Source organism: Podarcis pityusensis (genome assembly GCF_964106645.2).
Source record: "Podarcis pityusensis genome assembly, chromosome: 13".
In the NCBI taxonomy this organism is placed as follows: domain Eukaryota; kingdom Metazoa; phylum Chordata; class Lepidosauria; order Squamata; family Lacertidae; genus Podarcis; species Podarcis pityusensis.
In genome coordinates, this window is record NC_138038.1 from 17349752 (window position 1) to 17371175 (window position 21424).

Below are 21424 nucleotides of genomic sequence, written 5' to 3' on the forward strand. Positions count from 1 at the left end.
ATACCCCTCCTATAACTGAATTCACAGAATGAAGTTCTCACTGTTTTTCGGTTCATTTCCAACTTCTGCTGCTTCTCCCCTACTTTTCACTGCAAGCAAAAAGCTGAATCATAACTCCATTACCAGTAAAGGTTCCAGCAACAGTAATGCGTTTGACATATAACCAAGACCTTCTTTGTAGATCTCTGAGCCGCCGACAACCTGGAATCCAGCAGAGCCTCTCTTTAAACATGTCAGTTCCAGACACACTTCACATGGAGAAGAAAACATTAACACCACTTTATTCTTGTTTAAAGAAAAATATCCAAATACACAAGGGATCCGTGGAAGGTTACATGTTAAGAAGAAATGGGGTAGGACAGGCAGAACTGAAACAGACTTACCCTTCTAAACAAAACCAGTTAAAATCAATTACATCAACTGGCTGATGGGGCCTCATTGGTTAGGCAGCCTGGGAGACAAAAGCCTCACCTGACTGGACCACACGGGGCACGGAAGCGTCTCCATTCATCACTCCATTGGGGGCTCCATCATATATCCATTCTCAGTGGACAAATAACCATCAGCTGACTGCATGGATTCTTGGTCCAGGAACATATCCTGGCTGGTTTCTTCCAAGGCCTCTCCCATGCCATTGTCCTGCCCCCTCTCTTCCCGTTTCTCCCCTCCCCGCTCCCCCCGCTCCCGCTTGTGCTCCCGGTCCCGGTCCCTGTCTCTGTCCCTATCACGACGACGCTCTCTGTCACGATCCCTGTCTCTGTCTTTGTCGCGATGGCTGCGCCGCCGATCCCTCTCTCTATCCCTGTCCCTGTCCCTATCTCTGTCCCTGCCCTTCTCTTCCCCCACTTCGGGCTTCACCTCCAGCCCATCTACGCCCATCTCGCCAAGGGTGGCCTCATCAGGCGGGGCCTCAGCCACTTCTGGCAGCTCTTCCTTCTTGTCTCTATCCCGGTCCCGGTCCCGCTTTCGATCCCTGGAACGGCTGCGGCGCTTGCGCTCCCGGTCTTTATCCTTGCTGCGCTCCCGGCTGCGCTTCCGCTCATCTTTCTCTCGGCTCCGCGTCCGCCGCCGGCGCTCCCGGGATCGGCTGCGACGGCGTTCCCGCTCTTTGTCTCGGTCTCGGCTGCGGTCTCGGCGATCACGCTCCCGTTCGCGGTCTCGATCCCTGTGAGCCGGGGTGGTGGCGAGGGGACAGAATGTACTTTCTCAAATGTCAAGTAATTGACTTTAACTACTACTTTGGCACTGTACAACACAAGAGGAAACCCATGAATGAACATGCCATCTATACAAGGACACATCTGCACTACAAACTAGTTTAACTGTCATGTCTTCCATGGTCCAGCATTATACAAAAGCAACACACAATAAAAGGTTTGCAATCCAAACTACCTTAATCACAGAATCTGGTTTCATACCCTTATCTTTACAATCGGGGGCGGGGGGGGGGCGGTTTGAAACAAATTATACAAATATTCAATCTGTCCCATTTTGTGTGTATTTAATTTTTAAGAGATACAAGAGGAGGGTCTGGCTGCAATTGAGAAATATTCTAATTTTAAATGCTAGGATATTTGCTTTTGACTATAAGCCTGTAAGCCTTCTGTACATTTAGCACACATTTGGAGCTAAGTAATACTTTGAATGGGAGCTGCCACCAATCATTCTCTTGTATTAGAAATGAAATTCCTACAACAGTATAACTTTCTGAGGAGAGAGGGAGAATGGCAGTGATACTTTATGCATTCATGAATGTTGGATACTTTATGCAGCTCAACTCACCTTTCATCATATCGGGAGGTGTCATCCCGGCCTGAATGTCTGATGTTGACGTCAGCACCTCCTCGCCGGGTGCCACCGAGACCACCACCTGCAAAGGAGGGGAAAGAAGAAGAGTTTGGATTTGATATCTGCCGTATCACTACTCAAAGGAGTCTCAAAGCGGCTAACATTCTCCCTTCCCTTCCTCCCCCACAACAAACACGCTGAGAGATGAGTGGGGCTGAGACTTCAGAGAAGTGTGACTAGCCCAAGGTTACCCACAGCTGCATGTGGAGAAGCAGAGACGCGAACCCGGTTCACCAGATTACGAGTCTACTGCTCTTAACCACTACACCACACTGACAATCTTGGGTCTTTCCAGGCTTGTTCACAATTAGAAGGCCAGGGCTGGAAGAAACTATTGTCCTTCAGACTTGTATGCCCAGTGTGCGCTGTTCTAGTTTTAATATATCTTGCTTAAATTGAACTCATCTGAAACCAGAGAGAGAGGGGAAAAGGATCTCTCCCGGTTTCTGAGCCACATATGCAGTGAGAACAATTTCTCCTGCCTCGCAAAAAACGTACAGAAAGCAGACCTTGCCAAATGGAGGGATCAGAAGGAAGGATGAAAGCACCTTGGAATGGTTCATGTTCATCTTTCCAGAATCTGACTAAGAATCAACAAGTACCTCTGGCCCAACACAACAACCTTCACAGAAAACATCAACAGATGCCTATCTAGCATTATCTTGAAAACTTCTCAAGCACAGGGGATTTCTCTACCTTTCAAAAGCATTTCTCCATTGGCAAACAGTTCCCACATGTAAGCAGGTTTTCAAAGAAACGTTTAACTCGAGTCTACTTTCCTCTAGTTAAGACCTAACCATTCTTGGCCCACCCTCAGAAAACATAGGGAATAGCCACTTTAAGTACACAACTCCCTATGTTTCATTTTCCTTCTTTCTGGGCTGGACATACGTAGCTCCCTCAGTTTGTCTTCTAGATTGCTTGATCTCTACTTACTAAATGTCAACATCCTTGGTGGCCAGAATGCAGCAGTCCAGCAGCGCTGATGTCGGCCCCTCACACCCCCCCCGCCAAGACTTCTTGGGGCTTGCAACTATCGGGGACAAGGGTGGGGCAGAAAAACTGGCAGCAAGCGTGGTATAGCTCTCTGCATACACTTACCAAGCCTGCGTGGGCGCCATCCCTTCACCGTGCGGCCTCTCTCTACGTCCACCAGCACCCGCCTGCCATCTATTTTTTTCCCATCGGCGTGCTTGTATGCCGCTGCAACAGATTAGGAGGGGTATCCAGGGGGGAGGGGAGGGCAAAGGGAACTGCCATTATCCCGACTGCACATCAACAAGCCCACCCGCCCCCAAAGACATATACCACACACAAAGGAATCTGAAGGAGGCTCCCATTGGCCCCGCTGCCCCGGGCGAGGGATTGCTCCACATCTGCTTGGGAAGCGTTGCCTCAAAGCTCTTCCTGAACACAAAAGCTTGCCTTGATTAAAGTAGCTGGGCAAAATCCACACCATTGTGGGAGTGGGTGGGTGGGTGGGTGGGTCAGGGACACAACTGGAAGGAAACTTTATGGGCTGCCTGACCACAGCTGCCCCAGAGCCCCAGAGTTGTGGAGCAATCCCCAGCACCACCTCATAATGCAGCCCCCTGGCCTCTGCTGCAAAAAGAAGGAAGGTTATTGAGCAGTCAAGACTCACGCTACATACATCACTTGCCCAGAAGGAAAAAGGCTGGGTACAGATAAGCAAGCCCTCCACCCCAGCCCTCCCAGCAAACCTCAGAGTGGGCCAGGCTCTGCTGCTTATTTGTACCCCCAGCCAGCCAGTCCCAAGATTGGCCATGCCCCCAAACCCAACCCCAAAGCAAGAGTTCCTGCCATCAAAATAAATAAATAAATAAAAATTGGGGGGGGGGGACCAAACAGGTGAAGGGGAGGGGGAAAAGAGGTATATAGAAATGCTTTCTAGGTTACAGGGGAGTGAAAGGTCTGGCAGGGAAGGAAGAGGGTAGTATACACAAGGAAAAACACTCAGGGAACTGGCTGGCACCCTCGCTCAACACTCCCAGCCCACTTTAACCCGCTATCCCCCCCCCCCCGCCCTCACCCACGCCGCTTTCAAACCCACTGCAAATCTCTAGGACGACTTTAAGGGGAGAGGAAATGTTCTCAAGCCACTTGCTAAAGGAAGGGTGGGCGAGCACAGCTAACAAGTAAAAAGGAAATAAAAGCATTTACCTGGAGAAACTACTTACAAAACCATTGCAACTTTTAACTCCTCAAACTCACTGCATCGGGCTGCTAGCGCTGGGGCCCGAGGCGCAGCTCCCCCCTGCCCGGGAGCCCCCGGCTGGGGCGGTATTTTGGGTTTTGCATTTTAGCTGCTGAGCCGACCTTCCCTGCCTTACCTGTCTCAGCAGCGGAAGTCGGACACTCAGATCCCACCCCACCCTTGCCAGCCCCTCCCCAGTCCCCCCAGCATCACCCCACTCCCCAAAACTACATAAAACTCTAAAGAGCTTGAAGATAGTTTATGCCTTAAGGGGTCCTTGCAAGCTTTGTGGCTCCCACGCGCCACCACTCCTCAAATATACTAAAGGCACCTATATGTGGTCAAGAATGCAGGTGTGGGCAGTAGGTCCCATGGTCAGTGAAGCAGCGCTAGACACTACCAGAGGACTTCAATCCACAAATTTCTGAAGTATTCCCTTTTAAAAACATGCCCATCACCAAATTTAGAGAGCCAAATGTTGCTATTGTTTATTATCAGTTATCAAAGTGCTGGGTGTCTTTTACAAAAAAATAGAGCAAGATAGTTGAATTTTTGTCTTTTTGGGGACAGTTTCAGGAATGAAATTTTACTTTTATTGAGCATGCACAGTTCAAAAGAGATGGGGAATGTGTGTACAGTTATTTTTAGATAAAAATGCAGGGGCTGTGTTTCGTTGGAAAGCACAACAAATTAACTATAATGGTTTAAAGCTAACCACGTGCATAAACTGTGCATTAGAGAAAAAATAAACACATTATCCTTAAGTATGCACATAAAAAAGATAAGAGATAATCTCTCTCTTCGATGTGGGTACATAGGATTTTCCCCTTCCTCACTCATGCATATATATGCTCAAGGAGGATGTTCTCATATACGTAACTGGGGGGGAAAGGGTTGAAATTCCCTTCTTATAGAAACAAATGGCAAAAATCTTCTGATGTACATACATTTAATGGGAAAATATTACTTCAGAAAAAAAGACTTGGAAGCTCTCCATTTCAAGCAGAAGGTTCCATGAAATAAAGAAAAAAGTACTGGCTCTAACTTATTACTGCACAAAACATTTTCACCTGTTCTGATTTCACCTGTTCTAAATCCTGATGCAACAGTACACAGCAGAAAAGCTCTGATTTTTTTAAAAGTCCAAAAATCAGTTTCTTTGAAGGAGGATGTATTTTCCAACGGTCTGCCATCCCCCTAACCTTCATTAAAAAAACAAAACAGAACAAAAAGTGGAGATTGTTCAGCTACTAGAGAAAGCTGTGGAAGGTGGAGCTTGACAAGATCTTCATCGTCAAGTTAGGCTTTGTCCAATGACCAATGGCAAAGATGTCATCCTGGGCCTCGAAGCCCTGAGAATCAGAAGCCAGTCACAGTTTGGATCTTGGGGCACGATGACAGACCGCCACCCCCTACAAATTGAGTCTCCAAGTTAGCCTCATGGCTCATTTCCAAAATGGGCAGCCAGTGGACCAAAGTCAGCAAGGAGCAGCGTCCCTGCCCCCCATATTCACCACCATTTTATTGAAGATGGGAGACGAAGCTGGGCCTTTTCTCCAGTGAAGAGGTCAGTCCATGGTTGGGCGAGTCCCAGATTGCTTACCTGAAACCACCCTCTGCATTGCATCTTACCTTCCTGGGACATTTTATAATTAAGCACAATGGCCCTAGCATAAAAATCCCCAAGCTTTTCTCAGGGCATTCAAGGGCTTTGAGCAGCAGCAGCTGACATGTTGGGGAAGCTCACCTAGAACAGCTCTGTTGTCACATTAGTTAGGCCTGAAAAGTTACTATTCAAGCCCTTTCTGGTATCCCATCAATGACCAAGCCCTGGGTTTTCAAAGCTTTTCAATGCCAAGTTAGACCTTCAAACTTTTCTCTCTAGGAGAGGCCAATTCACACGTTACTCTGGATAAATTGGTGAATTCATTTTTTCATACAGAAATTTCACCACAAAGAGATTCCTAATAATTCTTCATGCTTTCATGTGCTTGCACAATTAATAAGAGGCAAGGACACGCAGGGTGTGCATTTCCATTCACTGTACCTCTCTCATCCTTTTTATAAGGGCACACCTTTATGAGAACAAATCAACAGAGAAGAATGTATAAGGAATCCCTCCATCTTGTGACAAGATTGCTATGTAAAAGATGAGTATGAGACTCTCTGTAAGTAGCACTTACTTATCAGAATTTGGCAAAGTAACACTCTGCTCTGGATTGCTGGAGACACGTAATCGCAATGCTGGGGAGGGAGCTTTCAGAATTTACCAAGTCCCTCAAGGAGCCAACAGCGAACACCTGTTAATCAGCACACTAAGCAGTTTATAGCTCCAATACTAAACCATAGGCACTCTTGTTTTTTCCTGTTCTTTAACAGATCCAAGGGCAGCACTTACCGCTTTTCCCCTAGGATTCAGAGGTCAGCAGTTAAGTTTCAAGGGCAAAGGTGGGTTTTTCTTTGTTTAATTAACTTTCCAACCTTGTCAACAGTGCCCCAAAGCAAAGCAGAGGAGGACAGTAAGTGCACATTGGCCTTTATGGTTTGCTATTTAGCAATATACTGCTGCCTTTGACATTCTAGATCTTGCCTTGCAGACAATGGCAAGCTGAAGGGCCTCATATAAATCCTTATTACGTTTCAATACTCCAAAGCTTAAAGGCCTCTGATGGAACACATCCTTCCAACGTAAATACTGGGAGGCAACAGGATGGTCCTTTTCAGGCTTAAGTCCTGAATTTTACCAAGCCTCCCCCCACCTTGGCATTCCTAGCTATAGCCTGCATTAGGCAGGGTTGAGGGCTCCAAATACTACACAATTGAAAGATCTAAGCTAAAGGAGCCAGACAGAAAAGAAGATAACAAGAAAGAACAGCAAGGTATGTGTGATGTCTCTGAACTGCCTTCTCTAGCAATAATTAGGAACCCAAAAACAGTGGTATAGTTGCCTGCTTGCATGTTAAAACCCACAATGGGGAATCAACGATTTAGAACCTCTGTTGAGACAGACATCCCAACCGTGTCCCACTTGCAGGTCCCATTACGGCCTTGGCAAGCCCTGCAAGGGTAGCCAGAGGAATTACTCTACATAGCTTTGTGCTCCCACTCTTGCTAACTACCCAACCACCCATCAGCTTCTTAACTAAAAGCAGAGCTCAAATATCCTCAGTCCTGGTTCCTATCAATCGAAGAGCACAGGCATAAAAATGCACTCCCTCCTAAGAAACACACATCAGCCTACTCAGGGATTATGTACATTAACAGGAGCATCAAAAGATATTTGCCTCCAAGTTTGGCCAGGGGCAAGTTGCAGTGGCTCACGGTAAAATATTTTTAGTCAATGCAATTTCTGTATCTAGAACCAAAGCCAAAAGATTTAAAATGTAACTTGTGTAAGGCCCAGTGTGTCTCAATCTGATTCAAGTGACCCAATAACTGGGAAGAATCCTCTATTCCACAAATGTACAATCTGTTAAAACTCTTAAATTCAAAACTGACTCAAGTGGTAGTTGATATAGATGCTTGCTCTCCCCTAATACAGCTGTGCAAATAATTGTTCAGAGGATGGCTTCCCATTCATTCCTAAGCTTACCAATACCACTCCACCTCTCACTGCTACCAGTCACTCCACTGCCCAGGCACCTAGTCCGGGTGTCTGTCCAAGACAGCCAGGTACACATGCTTTATGATGCTACCTTGTTTTCAAGATAGAATAATGGAGCTTATATGTGAGTGGCTCTATCCCTCTGGCACTGGAGGTGCGTCTTTGGGCAATTGTCACTGGCCACAAACATCAGGCAAGTGCTAAATTACAAAGCTACCTTAATATGCTGCAACTTGCTTTTATATAAGCTAGAATGTTTAAGAATGATGTAGTCTAGGTTTTCCAACTTTCCAAAGAGGACTAACAGAGCCCAGTCCTTTCCAAAGAGCACTAACACAATCTAACCCAGGTCTGTCAGGATATTTGGGAGCCTCGTATTAGCACCAGATTTTACCATCACTTGTGTCTACACTATTAATGTAAGCAGCGATTGAAAGTGGAAAGATTACCATTCTCATGAAGATTTCAGAAAGTGACCTCAAATACTGTGATGCTTTCTTATGTGTGTTAATGATTGAGAGGAAGCATTTTGGTCTAGCCAGTCTGAAAAGGACTGAGGAGCCCCTACCTACTTGGGGCAAACATAATAAAATGATATTTTTGAAATAATTCTCACTCGCCAACTGTTTCTGCCTGCGTTGTTTAATGATTGCCAATCCAGCCTCACAGACTGCAGAGCGTAAAACAGCACATGTGTGTCTTGGAGAGGGAGGGTTCACTCAGGATATTTGAGCCCTACTGGAGAGGGCTGACCTATTATTATTCTTCCCTCCCTCCCCATTATATTTATGCTGCAAAATATAAGGCCAACAACCAAGCAAAGGAACCCATTTCTCCTTCTCCTTCCACACAGCAAGAGAACAGCGCAGAAGCCAGAAGAGAAACATATTCCTCTTCCTTCCCTCCACCCCACCTCCACACTAAGTCATGTCACCTAGCATCTGCCTTTGACCTGGCTTGTGTATAGAAGTGTGTTGGGTACTGCGGTTTCTTACCAATTATACAAACCCTTATACCAACCATACAATGAGATGTTGTAAAGGGGAAGCATAAGGATCAGCTGCAAGCCAGCAGTGGCAATAGCCATCAGAAAGGTGGCTGCAGTGACAATAAGAACACAGAATTAATACACCCCGCTCACAACACGCCTCTCAACAACAGCATCTTTTCAAAACACAGCTACAGGTCAAAGTTACACTTGCTTTAGAAGAACTACTTCTTCACAGCATTCATTCTCCCTCTTTAAAAAAAATTAACAGAAAGGAGATGGGCAACAGTTCAGTGTGTGGGGGCAGCCTTTATGACCCTGCTGGGTTCTGCAATGCAAGCAGGAACTCCAGCCTGCCCAAAAAGATGCTGGCATGACTAGTTGCCCACCCTCGGTCTACAGGGTTCCCCCCAACACAAGGGAATCTTGAGGGGTAAAGATGAGAGCTGTTGAACTGTTGCCTGTTACTTTAGCATACACACGCACACACACACATTGCATTTGCAGCACCCCAGCTACGTTAATTTCTTTTTTCAGAACTAGACAAAGAGATGGAAGTGATGCTCTCGAAAGAGAGCAAGCCTACCTAGAGTAAAACTGAGATTCCCAAGTCCAAACCCTACATGAATGACTGAATGACAAAATATATAGGGAGAAGAGTGTAAAACTTCCTCCCTTCTGGATTCTACTGTTGATGTGATTGGAAGGATTCTCTCCCCCCTCCCCCCCCCACTTTCTATTATTGGTATGACTGGAAGGGTCCTCACTCGGAAACCCAACAGGGCCAGATTAACGGAGCTTGGGTGCTTGCCAAACCAAGCCAGGCTCCCCCACTCTGTACTTACCTGTTGGGGGGAGCCCAAGCCCTCAAATAACTCAAGGGCTTTGAAAAAACATGCTTTTGTAATAGAAAAACTAATTTATAAAAAGACAAAACACACAAGTCATAAAAACATCCCAGAAAACTATTGTACTTACAGTGCATGTCACGTTCATGTTCGTATTCAATGAAGGCGTAGCCACGTGGCTTGCCGGAGTGCTTATTGTACACCATGTAGATCTGGAATGGAATTGAAGTGGCAGCAAGGGTTAACTGGTTAAATGTATAGCCCTAATACCTTCTTAGGACCCAAATGAAGTCCACCTCCTTATAAAACTCCACTTGAGAACACAAAGAGGAAAATGATCAGTACACATTCAGCTCTCGGCTTCTTGGTTGACCATGCCTGCTATGGTGTAATTAAAGGGGCATTTCTGCAAAAAAAAAGATACCTAAGTGACACTGGAAGCTCCAGATTCCAAAGCCCACATTACATTTTGTGTGAATGGAGCCTAGAAATTCCCACTGTGCCCTCTATATAGAGTAGCTGCGAGAGCACTAGAGAAATGAGGAAATGATAGAAGAGATGAGGAACGTAGAAATCTCAGGGAATAAGTTCTGTCTTCCATGTATAAGTGCTTAAAAAAAAAAGAACAGTGCTCCAATGAGTTCAGAGATAGAAACAGCTTTTTCCCAGGGGTCACTTGCACCTCTCTCCACCCCAGCATTGTGAATGTCTTTGATAAAATGATGTGAGAGACAGGAGGCACTGGAAAGATAGCAGTGTTAAAATCAAATTGGTTTATCCTAATCCACAGAACTAGAGATATGTTCCAAATATATGAAGTGCTTCTGATAAATCAGAAGCATTTGAATCCAAAACAATTATCTTTGAAATGAAGTAAAACAATGTGGGAAGAAAACGAAGATTAAAACTTGCTCTCTTAGAAAGAGGTAAACGGGGATTAAAACAACGAAATTAAGCAGAAACCACTCCACCCACCCTTACACCACAAAATACTGGGCTACACAATTCATCACTTGAAAATATGATTATTATGTTCAATAAATTATTATCTAACAGCTATTGAATTTTATTGATTGCCAAACAGATCCAAAAATAACCTTTCTACTTACTCTTTTGATAGGGCCATAAACTTCAAACTCCCGCCTCAGCTTGGATTCTGTTGTGTCATAGTTCTGCAAGGAAAATGGGAAGTCAAATAAGGAGCAGGCATAGAGATTATAACTGCTAGTTGTTTTTGTGTTTTGCAGATATGACTTAAAGGACATAAACAAACTGACAGGCAAAGATCACAGAAGCAGTTAAAGGTTCGCAGAAGAGAACCCATTTCCCCCCTCAAAGAGAAATATTATATTTGATGCAGACACCATGCTACACAATATGCACAAATTCTGAAATACCCTAGGAACCCTTGTTATTTTCTCATTTATATGCGTATGAAATAAAACTTTACCAATCTGCATAGCTTTTCAGCCAGACTATTTGAATTCCAACTATTCATTGTAGCTCCAGATTCGTCCTCATTTTTTTTTGCAATCACTGCCCTCACCAAATAACCAATTAAGGCCCTAATTTCCAGACCATTATTATTATTTAAAAACAAATGTAATATTTATTTCTGGGGATTTCATAATTTGTTGGCCTAGTTGTTTTGAAAATTTCCTCAAATATCTCATCCCTTATGACATGTCCACCACATGTGTTTGAAATACCAATTGTCTTAAAACCTCTACAACATAATGCTGATGCATTGTTGTGAAAGTAAGAAAGTCCTAAGGGAGTTAATTATCATTTTTGTGTGGTCCCAGTCCCGTTTCCCAGACTTTTCTTAACTCTTCAGGTGATTGCATGTCCATTGTATTAAGAACTAATGCAAAATGGAAACTAGCCCTTTACATCTTTGTCACTTACTTCTAAAATTATCTTCTCATACTGACCCAGGTCTCTGGTTGCTTGTCCCATAATGTGGGGCAATCTGAAAATGATCCTCCTTGCTACTATGAAAGCCACACAATGTTGGGATGGTGTAGTTAATGCTTCCACTGCTCCCTAGAGCCACATTCCCATGTAAAATTCCAATAGTTTATGAAGCTTAGCCCGTTTCTGTCATTCAGAAATGGCCTGTTTCTCCCAAGAAAATCAGAATGACCTTGTATGGGAATGAATGGGGAGATCCCTGGCACGAGGGGTTCTTTGTGCTCTTTCCGTACTTTTAACACCACCTTAAAAGCTGTGCCATAATTTTTAACCCTGGTTTTTATAAGCTTATTTACATAGGAAAGTACTGTTGGCAATGGTGGAAACTGCTAAAGCAGCTGTTTGTTTCCATCTGTAATCTAATCTCTCTTACTGGTAAGGACACTAGCAATTTATTTTAAACAAAGTATTGGCAGGAGGAAGAAGGTAACTTACAACTCTGGCCACAAAGAGAGTCTTGAAGGCATCTCCTTGAGCATTGGGATCATTGTGAGGGTCCCCTGATTGGAAGAAGAATAAGGTAATGGATAAGAAATGAAGGAAAAGGGGGGGGGTTGTTTGTTCTTTCACACATGTGAACATTAGGCTCATCTTAAGAGGAATCAATGAAACATTGAATTCATTCATGGTTAAAGACCAAAAGTGGTGCGACTTTCACAGAGTTCATTCCTTCCCCCATTGCTCCTCTCCCTGACTTACACATCTTCAGCTCAGTCTCAACCTCTTGTTGCCGGCGCTCAATCTTCTCTCGCCTCTGCAAGGAAAGGTGTCAAGGACAGAATATTAATGCTTACCTTCCAGTTCAGATTAACCAGATGAAGAAATACATCCCTTTGAAAGCAATAGGGACCCATAAACCTCAGCTTCTAAGGAAAACAGCTACTAACAGTCAAGGGTGGAACCTGAAGCATTCCCCCATGCAATCTAGGAGTCCTGGATCAGAGCTACTGTTGCAATAACCCACAAATTGCTATGCCCTGTACATACCTTCCGTTCCATTCGTTCCTCACGCGTCTCCGCGCGGGTAGGTGGAGGAGCATCACGTGGGTCCTGTAAGAGAAAGAGCTCATTTTAAATAAAGGAGAAAGTGTTGAGAAATAAAAGCTGTTCTTGCAACAGCCAAATTCTGCAGGCACTAGCCAATGTTCTAACAAATTACAAATCAGGCCAATTCTTAAATGTACTTACCTCAAATTCTCGAATATAGGGGGCAATGCCACTGTAGGGCTGATTATGGTGCTTCTCATGGGGTAGTTTCTCCAGAGGAGGGAGGTAGGGTATAGGATCACGGGGGGCAAATAGCGCCAACAAATTTGGGGGCAGGAATTGCGTCATCTTGGAAAACCTGCTACACATAAGAAAAAGAACAGACAGTTTGAGAACAGGATAAAGACAGCTGGTGCAGACATTCCCTAAGAAGTTCTTAACATGGCACAAGAACTGTTAGTAATCCACATCCATGCACGAATCAGTTAAAAACAAACCACCACTTCTGAACATCAAAGGTTGGAAGCTGGACTTATAGTACAATCCTATGCCCATTTACTCAGAAGTAAATAATACTAAGCTCAACCCAGTATCTCTCAGGCTCCCTCCTCCCTATACTACACCTCTTATCAGTTGGTGCAGCAGCGAGTAGTGTTGCAATACTATACACACGCATCTGGGAGTAAGTAGACCCAGACAATGCCACTGGTAAGAGACTGCTTCAAAGCAGGAAGTCTTGTTTTGAATCTGCTCCGATCTGAGGCCTGCTCCAGACATGCAGCAAATGGGTGGGTGGGTGGGAAGGGGGTAGAGTGGACTGTACCATTCCACATCGCAAGTGGGCAATTTATTACTGTCCAGTGCTCCTCGGGGCCCCTTCCCCCTGCGTACAAAACCACTTGCAAGGAGTGAAAAGACGCACGCAAGCAAGAGAACTTTTATAGACCAAACCGCTCTCTCTCTACAGTGCACAGCCCTTCCATCCCCGTTTTCACAACGCAGGAGAGCATTCAAAGAACGTGAGTGCACACATATGCACACCTGCAGTTTGAAGTGGTACAGTCCGTTCCACCACCTTAGCCCTCCTGTCCCGTCCTCCCCCCCTCATAATGCATTGGTAGAGGCCTCAGAAAGTGGCCTTATGGAGGGGGTGGGAAATAACCATATGGTGACCTACCTTGCAGGGTTGCTGTAGAAGCAGACACAGCACTTAAGTGCAGTGCTTTGAGAACGATGTGAATACAGTACCGCAGTTATTACTATTACTATTACTATTATTATTATCATTATCCCACGAGGCTCCTGGATCCCTCCCCCTCTTCACCCAGAATCACAACCTCCCCTCTCCCTCTTTTGTAATCAACCTTTGCTTCTCTGCCCCCCCTTCATAAAATCGCTGCCCTTTAACCTCCCCCCCCCAAACACCCGTTATTCCCAAGCCCCTCCCCTCTGGCCCAACCGCACAGAGACACGCGCGCGACAAATGTGGGGGGGGTAGAAACACACCACTACAACCCCACTTCTTCCTCTCACACAGCGCCCCCCCCCCCAGTTACTGCCCCCCGCCCCTGGGCTGCGACCACGCTCCCTCACGTACTCGCCGCCTCTCTTTCACTGCGGTGGGCCGTGGGCGCTCTTTTCCTCAGCTGCCTCGGCGCCCGCCGCCGCCGCCGCCGCCTCAGGCTGGGCCTAGTCCCTGCTGCCTCTGCGCATGCTCAGCCTCCAACATCCAACCAACCAACCAGTCCCCCCTCCCTCCTCCAGTCAGCATGTCCAGATCCTTACGCGACCGGCTCTTCTTTACCGCCTTTTAAAAAAGGCGGTGATCCCTCCGCGCGAGTTTTACGGTTGGAAGAAGCTGAGGGGAGCCGCTGGTGGGGGAAGGGCGAGGGAAGTAGTCCTCTTTAGAAGAATAAAATGTTATGTATTGGCTGCGCTGAGGCCAGTTCGAGGGTGGGCGAAGGTTTGGAGTGTATCGCATCGGGGCTATAGAGGGGAAGCTGCACATTTTGAATGTTTCTCCTCTGAGGAGTTTTAACACCCCACCAAAAAAAAAAACCCCACTCCAAAGTCCGTGTGGCATTTTGCTACCTTGAACCCTTCTGACGCGACAAAAACCCGCGCGTAGGAAAACCGCGCTTTAGTTTCTGGCGCATGTCAACGTGCCTGTGGTAAATCTCACGTGGAAGGGAGTTCCGTCGGTTACCTCTGGCCAGAAGGACGACTAGAAGTCATTTCGCCCCGATTTTCCTGATCATGTTGAATACAGAGGGCAGGGGCAATCTTTTCAAACCCTCAGATTTGGTGCAAGAAGCTGTTTTTCCGTTAGCACCGCATAGCAAAAAGTGTTTACCGATTAAAGTAGGGTGGTTAAAGTTAGATTAAGGTGCAGTCTTGGGAAGAAAGGCACACTAAAGGGAGGAGCAGTCTAGTTTCTCATAAAAAAAGAATAGGACCTGCTCATTTTGCCTCATATCCCAGGTTCTACAAAGGCCAGAAACCGTTTTTTAAAAAAATTATTATTATTAATATAATGGTACCTAGGAGCCAGTATCATGGTTCAAATGCTGGACTTTTCCCACTTTTGAGCCATGAAGCTCACAGGATGACCTTGAGTCCCTCAGCCTAACCTACCTCAGAGGATCGCAGTGAGGATAAAATGGGGAGAGGGAGAACCGTGGACACCACCTTTGCGTCTTTACGTCAGCAGTTCTCAGGGACAGGAGTTTCTATCATATTCATGGTGCCAGTGTAAGTAACCTCCTTTGCTGCATTGCCGTGCTGCAAAATGAAAATGATTCCATGTTCGTTCCTGCCTTGCAGGGGGTTGTACTAGATGACCCCAGGGGTCCCTTCCAACTCTAAGATTCTATTATTCTATGTCAACAGCACAACATCACCACACAACAAGCCCACACAAGGCAGCAGCTGCACATATATGCACATTAACACAGACGTGAACCCAAGTTAGGGTAAGTGAACAGGACAGATCAAATTTCATTTGGGGAGTAGCATAGTGTCTAGCAGGCAAACCAAAGCAATAACAGGAAAGGGAAATGAGACCCTTCTCCAGCTCACAATCATCATCATCATCATCATCATAAATTTTATAAATTTTATATATCCCATCCATATGATTGGGCTGCCACAGTCATTTTGGGTGGCATCCAACAAAAATACAAATACAGCTTTAAAAAAATAAAATAAAAAATCAAACATTAAAAGCTTCCCAAAACAGCTCACCAGAACCTCAATTACTGCACAGCAGCTTGCAGAAAGGAATATATCTGAAGTGAATTGACTGGCAGCAGGTGGCACTGTTAGATAGTGAATGTTTCAGAAATACTCATCAGGAGACAATCTGCCTGCTTGTGTAAGGTGAAAGAAAGCAGTAATACATAACTTTTCAAGATTTCTTTTCTTGCCTTTATTGGCATAAGTTAAAACAGTAAAATCATAAAAATCATACAAAGTCATCCAAATACACTGATAATCCAAACGCAAACAATATATAAAAGACTAGATAACCACCATTGAATAAATCAGGCAACTTTAGATTTAGCTTTAAAGATCTTGGCTAAGTACCCCAAAACAATCTTGGTAGTTTTGGGAGTATCATCCCTCAGGAAATACTGGATTATAGACTCTTTGCAAATCAATATTTTGAGCTGTAAGGGAGTTGGTAGGAGATTTCTGCGATGGGTGTGGAGAAGAGGGCAATCCAAAATTATGTGATGTATTGGTGTTTTCTTATTACAGGAACAGAATCTGATCTGGAAGGGGATTTTTTGAAACCTTCCAAACAATACAGATGAGGGGAATGCATTTAGACGAGTTAGCATAAAAGCTCTGCTATACGATGGAGTATCTCAATTATAAAAGTAATTAGGCATTACTCCATGGTGGGGCTGCAATCCTTTTCAAGACTCCAAGAGATATGGTGAACCTGCTCTCCTTGCAATATGGATGTAAATTGAACTCTGAAAACAATTCAGAGTTAAGCCCTTGTCTCTTTTAACAATCCACAGTACAGTGAAAGGTGTGGCCATAAACAGGGCAGAGAAACAGTTTGAAAGTGTCAGCTCCAGATACCCTGTTCCCCTTATGGCCTAAAACTGCACAGAGCAAAAGGGCTGAATGTCAAGGCTCACAGCATAATAAGAGCTAGAGGTCTATGTAAATATGCGTGATTGCAAGGGCACAACACAAAGACAACTGGAGGCCTCATGGATGATGATATTGTGCTCACAACCATTACAAGTTAAGGAAACACAGCTGTCTGTGGTGTAACTTGGATGGGGCAGAACAGATCAGATTCTTTAGAGCAGAGTGTGTAAAACACACCCAGAAGCCTTTAATCCTTTTTCTTACTGCAGGGATGGGGAACCTGTGGCTCTCCAGATGATGCTTACAAACCACTTACACACGTGTTGCTATGAGAAATTCACACTAAAATCCTGATGCTCTTTAAAATTTTTTATTGAATATAAGAAGAAAAACAAACAATAACAGGAACAGACATAAAGACCCCCAAAACCCTCCTGCCAATGGTACAATGGTACATTGTAATAAATTCAAGTTTTCACATCATCTTTTGTTTCTACAGCATAAAGGGTAGAGCACAAAGTCAGCAGCAGTCAGTTAATCATTCACAAAGAAAGAAAAGTTATTTTTCCTGAAAGGAGATGTAGTCTGTAATTACAACATCCAAATTTGTAATGCTGCTGCTGATAATCAGTCTGTAAGTCCAGTATTGTTGGTGTATGTAATAAATTGCCAAAATGCTGATGAATTTTGATGAGGATTTTTTTTTAATGCAAAATGTAGAGAACTGAATTTTAGATTGGAAAAATTAGAAATTAGACAGAACCGAAACTTATCGATTCTTCCATCCCTTGCTGGCTGGGGTAACTATTATGATTAGTAAGCTACTGATTAGCTCATCCCACCCTGCACTGCTACTATTTCATTATCTGGGACAGTGGTTTTCAAACTTCCTTCCAGAAAAGCCTGGGCTTCCCTCAATGTTTATCAGGCTCTTCAGTTAGAAGACCGGTAATGGTGGCAGTATCCTCAAAACATACCTTGCTCGCCACTATCAATCTTTCATGCCAAGTGCAGCCATGGGAGAGAGCTAGCCATTGTCCCAGGATGCATTCTCAGTTTGCACTAAGCAAAGGGAGTAGTAGGGATTAGCGAAACTGCCAATTTCAGCTTCTCACCGTTTCTCATTTCCAAATTTTTTCTTTAAAAAGAACTGGACTTTTTGAAGTTTGGAAAGTGATAGGGAAATGCATTGAAAAGCGTGGGGAAAGTGTAGGAAGATGTGCAAACACTTGGCAAGCAAATCAGGATGAACGCAGGCTGAATACATATGTATATAAACCCCTCAAGCTGGCAAACAAATCAGAATAAATGCTCAATAAGAAACAGATACAATCTGAGCCCCTTATATGCTTTGTGCAAACAAATCAGGGTGAAAGCTCAATAAATAGGTTGTCTGGAGGAGCCGGCTAGCGAAAATACCTGAATGTTGATACTCTCACTAGCATGAGGGAAATGCTTGAGGTGCATACATCATCATCACCGCTTATTATTGATAAATGCATCTAAAATATACTGGCTGTTGTACATGGATAAATTGAACAGATTCCTGCTTGCTGATTCACAATCGAAAACACATGAGACAATTTTGTATGCACCATACATTTAAAGCAGATTTACAGCACATCTCCCACCCCCAATAACCCTGAAAACTGTAGTTTACCCCACACAGAGCTATAATTCCCAGCACCTTTAATAAATGACAGTTTATTGCTTCAAATATGCCATAAGTGTATGTTGCATACACAGCCTTAAGGAGAGGGGCATTGGAGAGAATGGGAAAGCTTTGTATTTGTTGAGTGAAAAACAAAAAAAAATTTTTAAAGAGTTAAATCCCGAACAGTTATGAATGTAGCAGTAGGAAGGAGAATCATTGAAGAAATCAAATAGAATATCCAGAAGGAAATGTGGGAGAGAGATATTTTGAATCAGTTCTTAAAGGAAGACAAAGAAAAGGCCAGTCAAATATTGAGAACAAGAGAGCAATGCACAAGGGACTGTGGGAGAAAAAAGCAAGGAAATTAATAATAACACAAAGAGAATGAAGACTGAGCATGAAGCTTTGTTTTCGGTGGAAGGAGAAGAATACAGAAGAAGCAATAAAAAGATTAGAAGAACAACTATCATGAAGAGGCATAGAAGGTGTTTAAACTTAATACAATGATGAGGGGTGCCATTTGTGCAGGGCCAGGACATCTTGCTACTTGAGTCAGAGCAGCAAATCCGCCCTCCCCATCTAGAACCCAAGTCTGGTTGAGTTATTTTGGCACCTGAGGCAGAAAGCCCTACAAGTGCTTCTCTTCCCCCCACGCCCTCTGCAGTAAAAAGACATTAATAATTAAATATAACTTTGTTGCCCTATCATGACTCTCAGCCACCTGTGGCAGCTGCCTCACTCAGGCTTATGGTAGGGCCGGCCAGCCCTGTGTTGGTGTGTCTGCATTTTCTTTGAGTGTGGTTATTGGCAAGCAAGGATAGAGCTAGTTTAGCTGTCAGAGAAGCCTGGGGCACTAAATATGATTTAGTGTGGCGTCTCCTTGGCTGCTGATCCAAAGCTCACAACAACCCTTGAGTCCTCCCAAGTCTCTCAGCCTAGCTCACGAGACCCCGCTCTGTTCTCAGAGACCCAGGTGTTCTGGCAGAAGCACCACTCCTTCTTTCTAGACAGCACAAGATTTCTGGCTGGCAGGCCTCCCTACCATCTTGAAGGTGCCCTGCCCACCCCCTTCTCTGCCCCGGGCACTCTGCCTGCCCCTATGTCACCGCCATTCCAGTTATTTTTAGCTCTCCCCTCCTCTGATCAGTGTACTGCTGGGGATGGGGGCGGTGCTGGTTTTTTTGGCAAGGGGGCCAAGAGTCTGTACCGTCCTGGGCAACCTGATACCTCTAGGTCTGAGGAAAGTGTTTACAGGCAGAAACCTTGGACGCTGGCACTAGAAGGCAGGGGTGTTCTCAGAAAGGGGACATAGAGAAGGGCAGTGGGGAGGGGGATCTAGATTGCGGGTCTATCCCCTTTGCAGAGAGAAAACCAGAGGAAGCTTGAATGCAGTGGAGCAAGAGGGGAAGAGTAAGGGAGGTGGCACGTGGGTGTCAGTGGCAGGAGACTGGCATTACGAAAACAAGTTCATGCCAAGAAAGGAAAGAGATGGTGTGAAGTAGGGAAGGGGTAATAAGCAAATGAGAAAGAGAGAGAGAGAATCAAGCCAGAAGCGAGGTCAGATATGCTTGAAGTAAGGAGTGGATCAGTGAAAGGAAAGGAAAGGGAGCTAGAACAGCAGGAAAATAAGAGAGAGAAGATGCCATCTGAGATTCAGATAACGGCGTGAGTGAACTGATACTGGGAAGTGTACAGAATAGCTGAACAGCCAGAAACCATTCTCTGGAGAGGGAGAGGGCATCAGGGTGAAGTCCAGCTCATGGCTCCTGACCTCATGCTAGGATCACTGTAGCTGCAAACCTGCCATGGAGAAGCTATTGCCACCAACAGCAGTGGACAATGAACCCATTGCCAATGGTGGGGGGTGTCGGCACAAGGACTGCTGTGAGCGGGTGGTGATAAATGTTTCGGGCCTACGCTTCGAGACCCAAATGAAGACCTTGCTCAGGTTCCCCGACACCTTACTAGGTGACCCGCGACGCCGCGTGCGATACTACGACCCACTGCGTGGTGAATACTTCTTTGACCGAAACCGGCCCTGCTTTGACTCCATCTTGTATTATTACCAGTCGGGAGGGCGGCTCCGACGACCAGCCAACATCCCCATTGATGTTTTCCTGGAGGAACTCAAGTTCTACCAGCTAGGGGAGGAGGCACTCAGCAAATTCCGCGATGATGAGGGCTTCATTAAGGAAGAAGAGCAGCCCATGCCTGATAGGGAGTTTCTCAAGCAAGTGTGGCTGCTCTTTGAGCATCCAGAGAGTTCCCAGGCTGCTCGTATCATCGCAATAATATCAGTGATGGTCATCCTCATCTCTATTGTGATCTTCTGCCTGGAGACCCTTCCTGAGTTTCGAGATGAGAGGGACATGACGTTGCCGGTGAGTGACTAGCTCCACATTGATCTTTTTTCTCTGCACTTGCTTCCAACGTTTGTCTTCTCTTAGTGGCACTGCCATAACATTTTTAGTAGGTTCCAAATCAAGGTGAGGTCCAGAGGGTGGCAATATTGGGCATTTGCCAGGGCTCCAAGTCCAGCAGAGGGCCCACCACCCTAGCAATGCTACCATTTCCAATTTGCACAGAGTATCCAAGAAGGTCAGGTATCAGCGAGTTCTCTCCCAGTGGGGCGGGCATTGAAGGTGCCATTCCTGAGCCCAACATCCTAGGGCCAGCGGCATTAAAAGGTATTCTTATTTCCTGTCCCTCAAAATTGTCAGATTATAGCTAAGCCTTCTCCAAAGTTTCCACATTTTATACAACTCTCATATGAGTCCTGCTTTTAGGTTTTATCACCTACATTTCACCACTGAGATTTGGAAATAATCATCTACCACCACTGCCACCAAGATAGTAGTTCCACTAAAATACAAGGGTATTTTTTCACAGGCAGAAGAGAGGGAGAATCAGTTGATGGCAAATATTGAATTTGACGTATGAAAAATGTCAAATGTGACTTTCTTATTTTATTTTTTAAACTATTTCCCATTCACCACATTACCTTCGCTTGGAAACCTGAGATTTAGGATGTCTCCTTGTAAAGAGTGATAGGGATATGGGCAAATCTTCAGTCTATGAACCCCAAGGCTCTATCTTGGCCCCAATATCACATAATATAAATTCCCCAAATAAACTGTTTCTTACCTATAATTGCAGAAACTCTTTAGTGGGAGTTGCATATGACCAGCTGTGAATATTG

At 44.9% G+C, this 21424-nt stretch overlaps 2 protein-coding genes across 5 annotated transcripts in view; one reads left to right on the forward strand and one right to left on the reverse strand.

The window, feature by feature from the left end:
- Window positions 1-249: 249 nt before the first annotated feature.
- The window catches only part of SNRNP70 (small nuclear ribonucleoprotein U1 subunit 70), a 113263-nt gene continuing 92088 nt past the window's right edge, over window positions 250-21424 (reverse strand). Inside the window, exons 2-11 of one of the 4 annotated variants that reach the window (XM_080976873.1) lie at window positions 14062-14136; window positions 12666-12825; window positions 12465-12527; window positions 12177-12231; window positions 11913-11977; window positions 10613-10675; window positions 9634-9715; window positions 2950-3051; window positions 1783-1870; window positions 250-1201 (exon numbers count right to left, since the gene is read on the reverse strand). In XM_080976873.1, the coding sequence (XP_080832999.1) occupies window positions 511-1201; window positions 1783-1870; window positions 2950-3051; window positions 9634-9715; window positions 10613-10675; window positions 11913-11977; window positions 12177-12231; window positions 12465-12527; window positions 12666-12812 (1356 nt within the window). In that variant the 5' untranslated portion in view covers window positions 12813-12825; window positions 14062-14136 and the 3' untranslated portion in view covers window positions 250-510. Of the gene's footprint in view, window positions 1202-1782; window positions 1871-2949; window positions 3052-9633; window positions 9716-10612; window positions 10676-11912; window positions 11978-12176; window positions 12232-12464; window positions 12528-12665; window positions 12826-14061; window positions 14152-21424 lie in introns of those variants that run through there. The other 3 variants (XM_080976871.1, XM_080976872.1, XM_080976870.1) reach the window with 3 other exon arrangements.
- The window catches only part of KCNA7 (potassium voltage-gated channel subfamily A member 7), a 30533-nt gene continuing 28530 nt past the window's right edge, over window positions 19422-21424 (forward strand). The window contains exon 1 of the mRNA XM_080976858.1: window positions 19422-20606. Coding sequence (XP_080832984.1) covers window positions 20031-20606 — 576 coding nt within the window. The 5' untranslated portion in view covers window positions 19422-20030. The remainder of the gene's footprint in view (window positions 20607-21424) is intronic.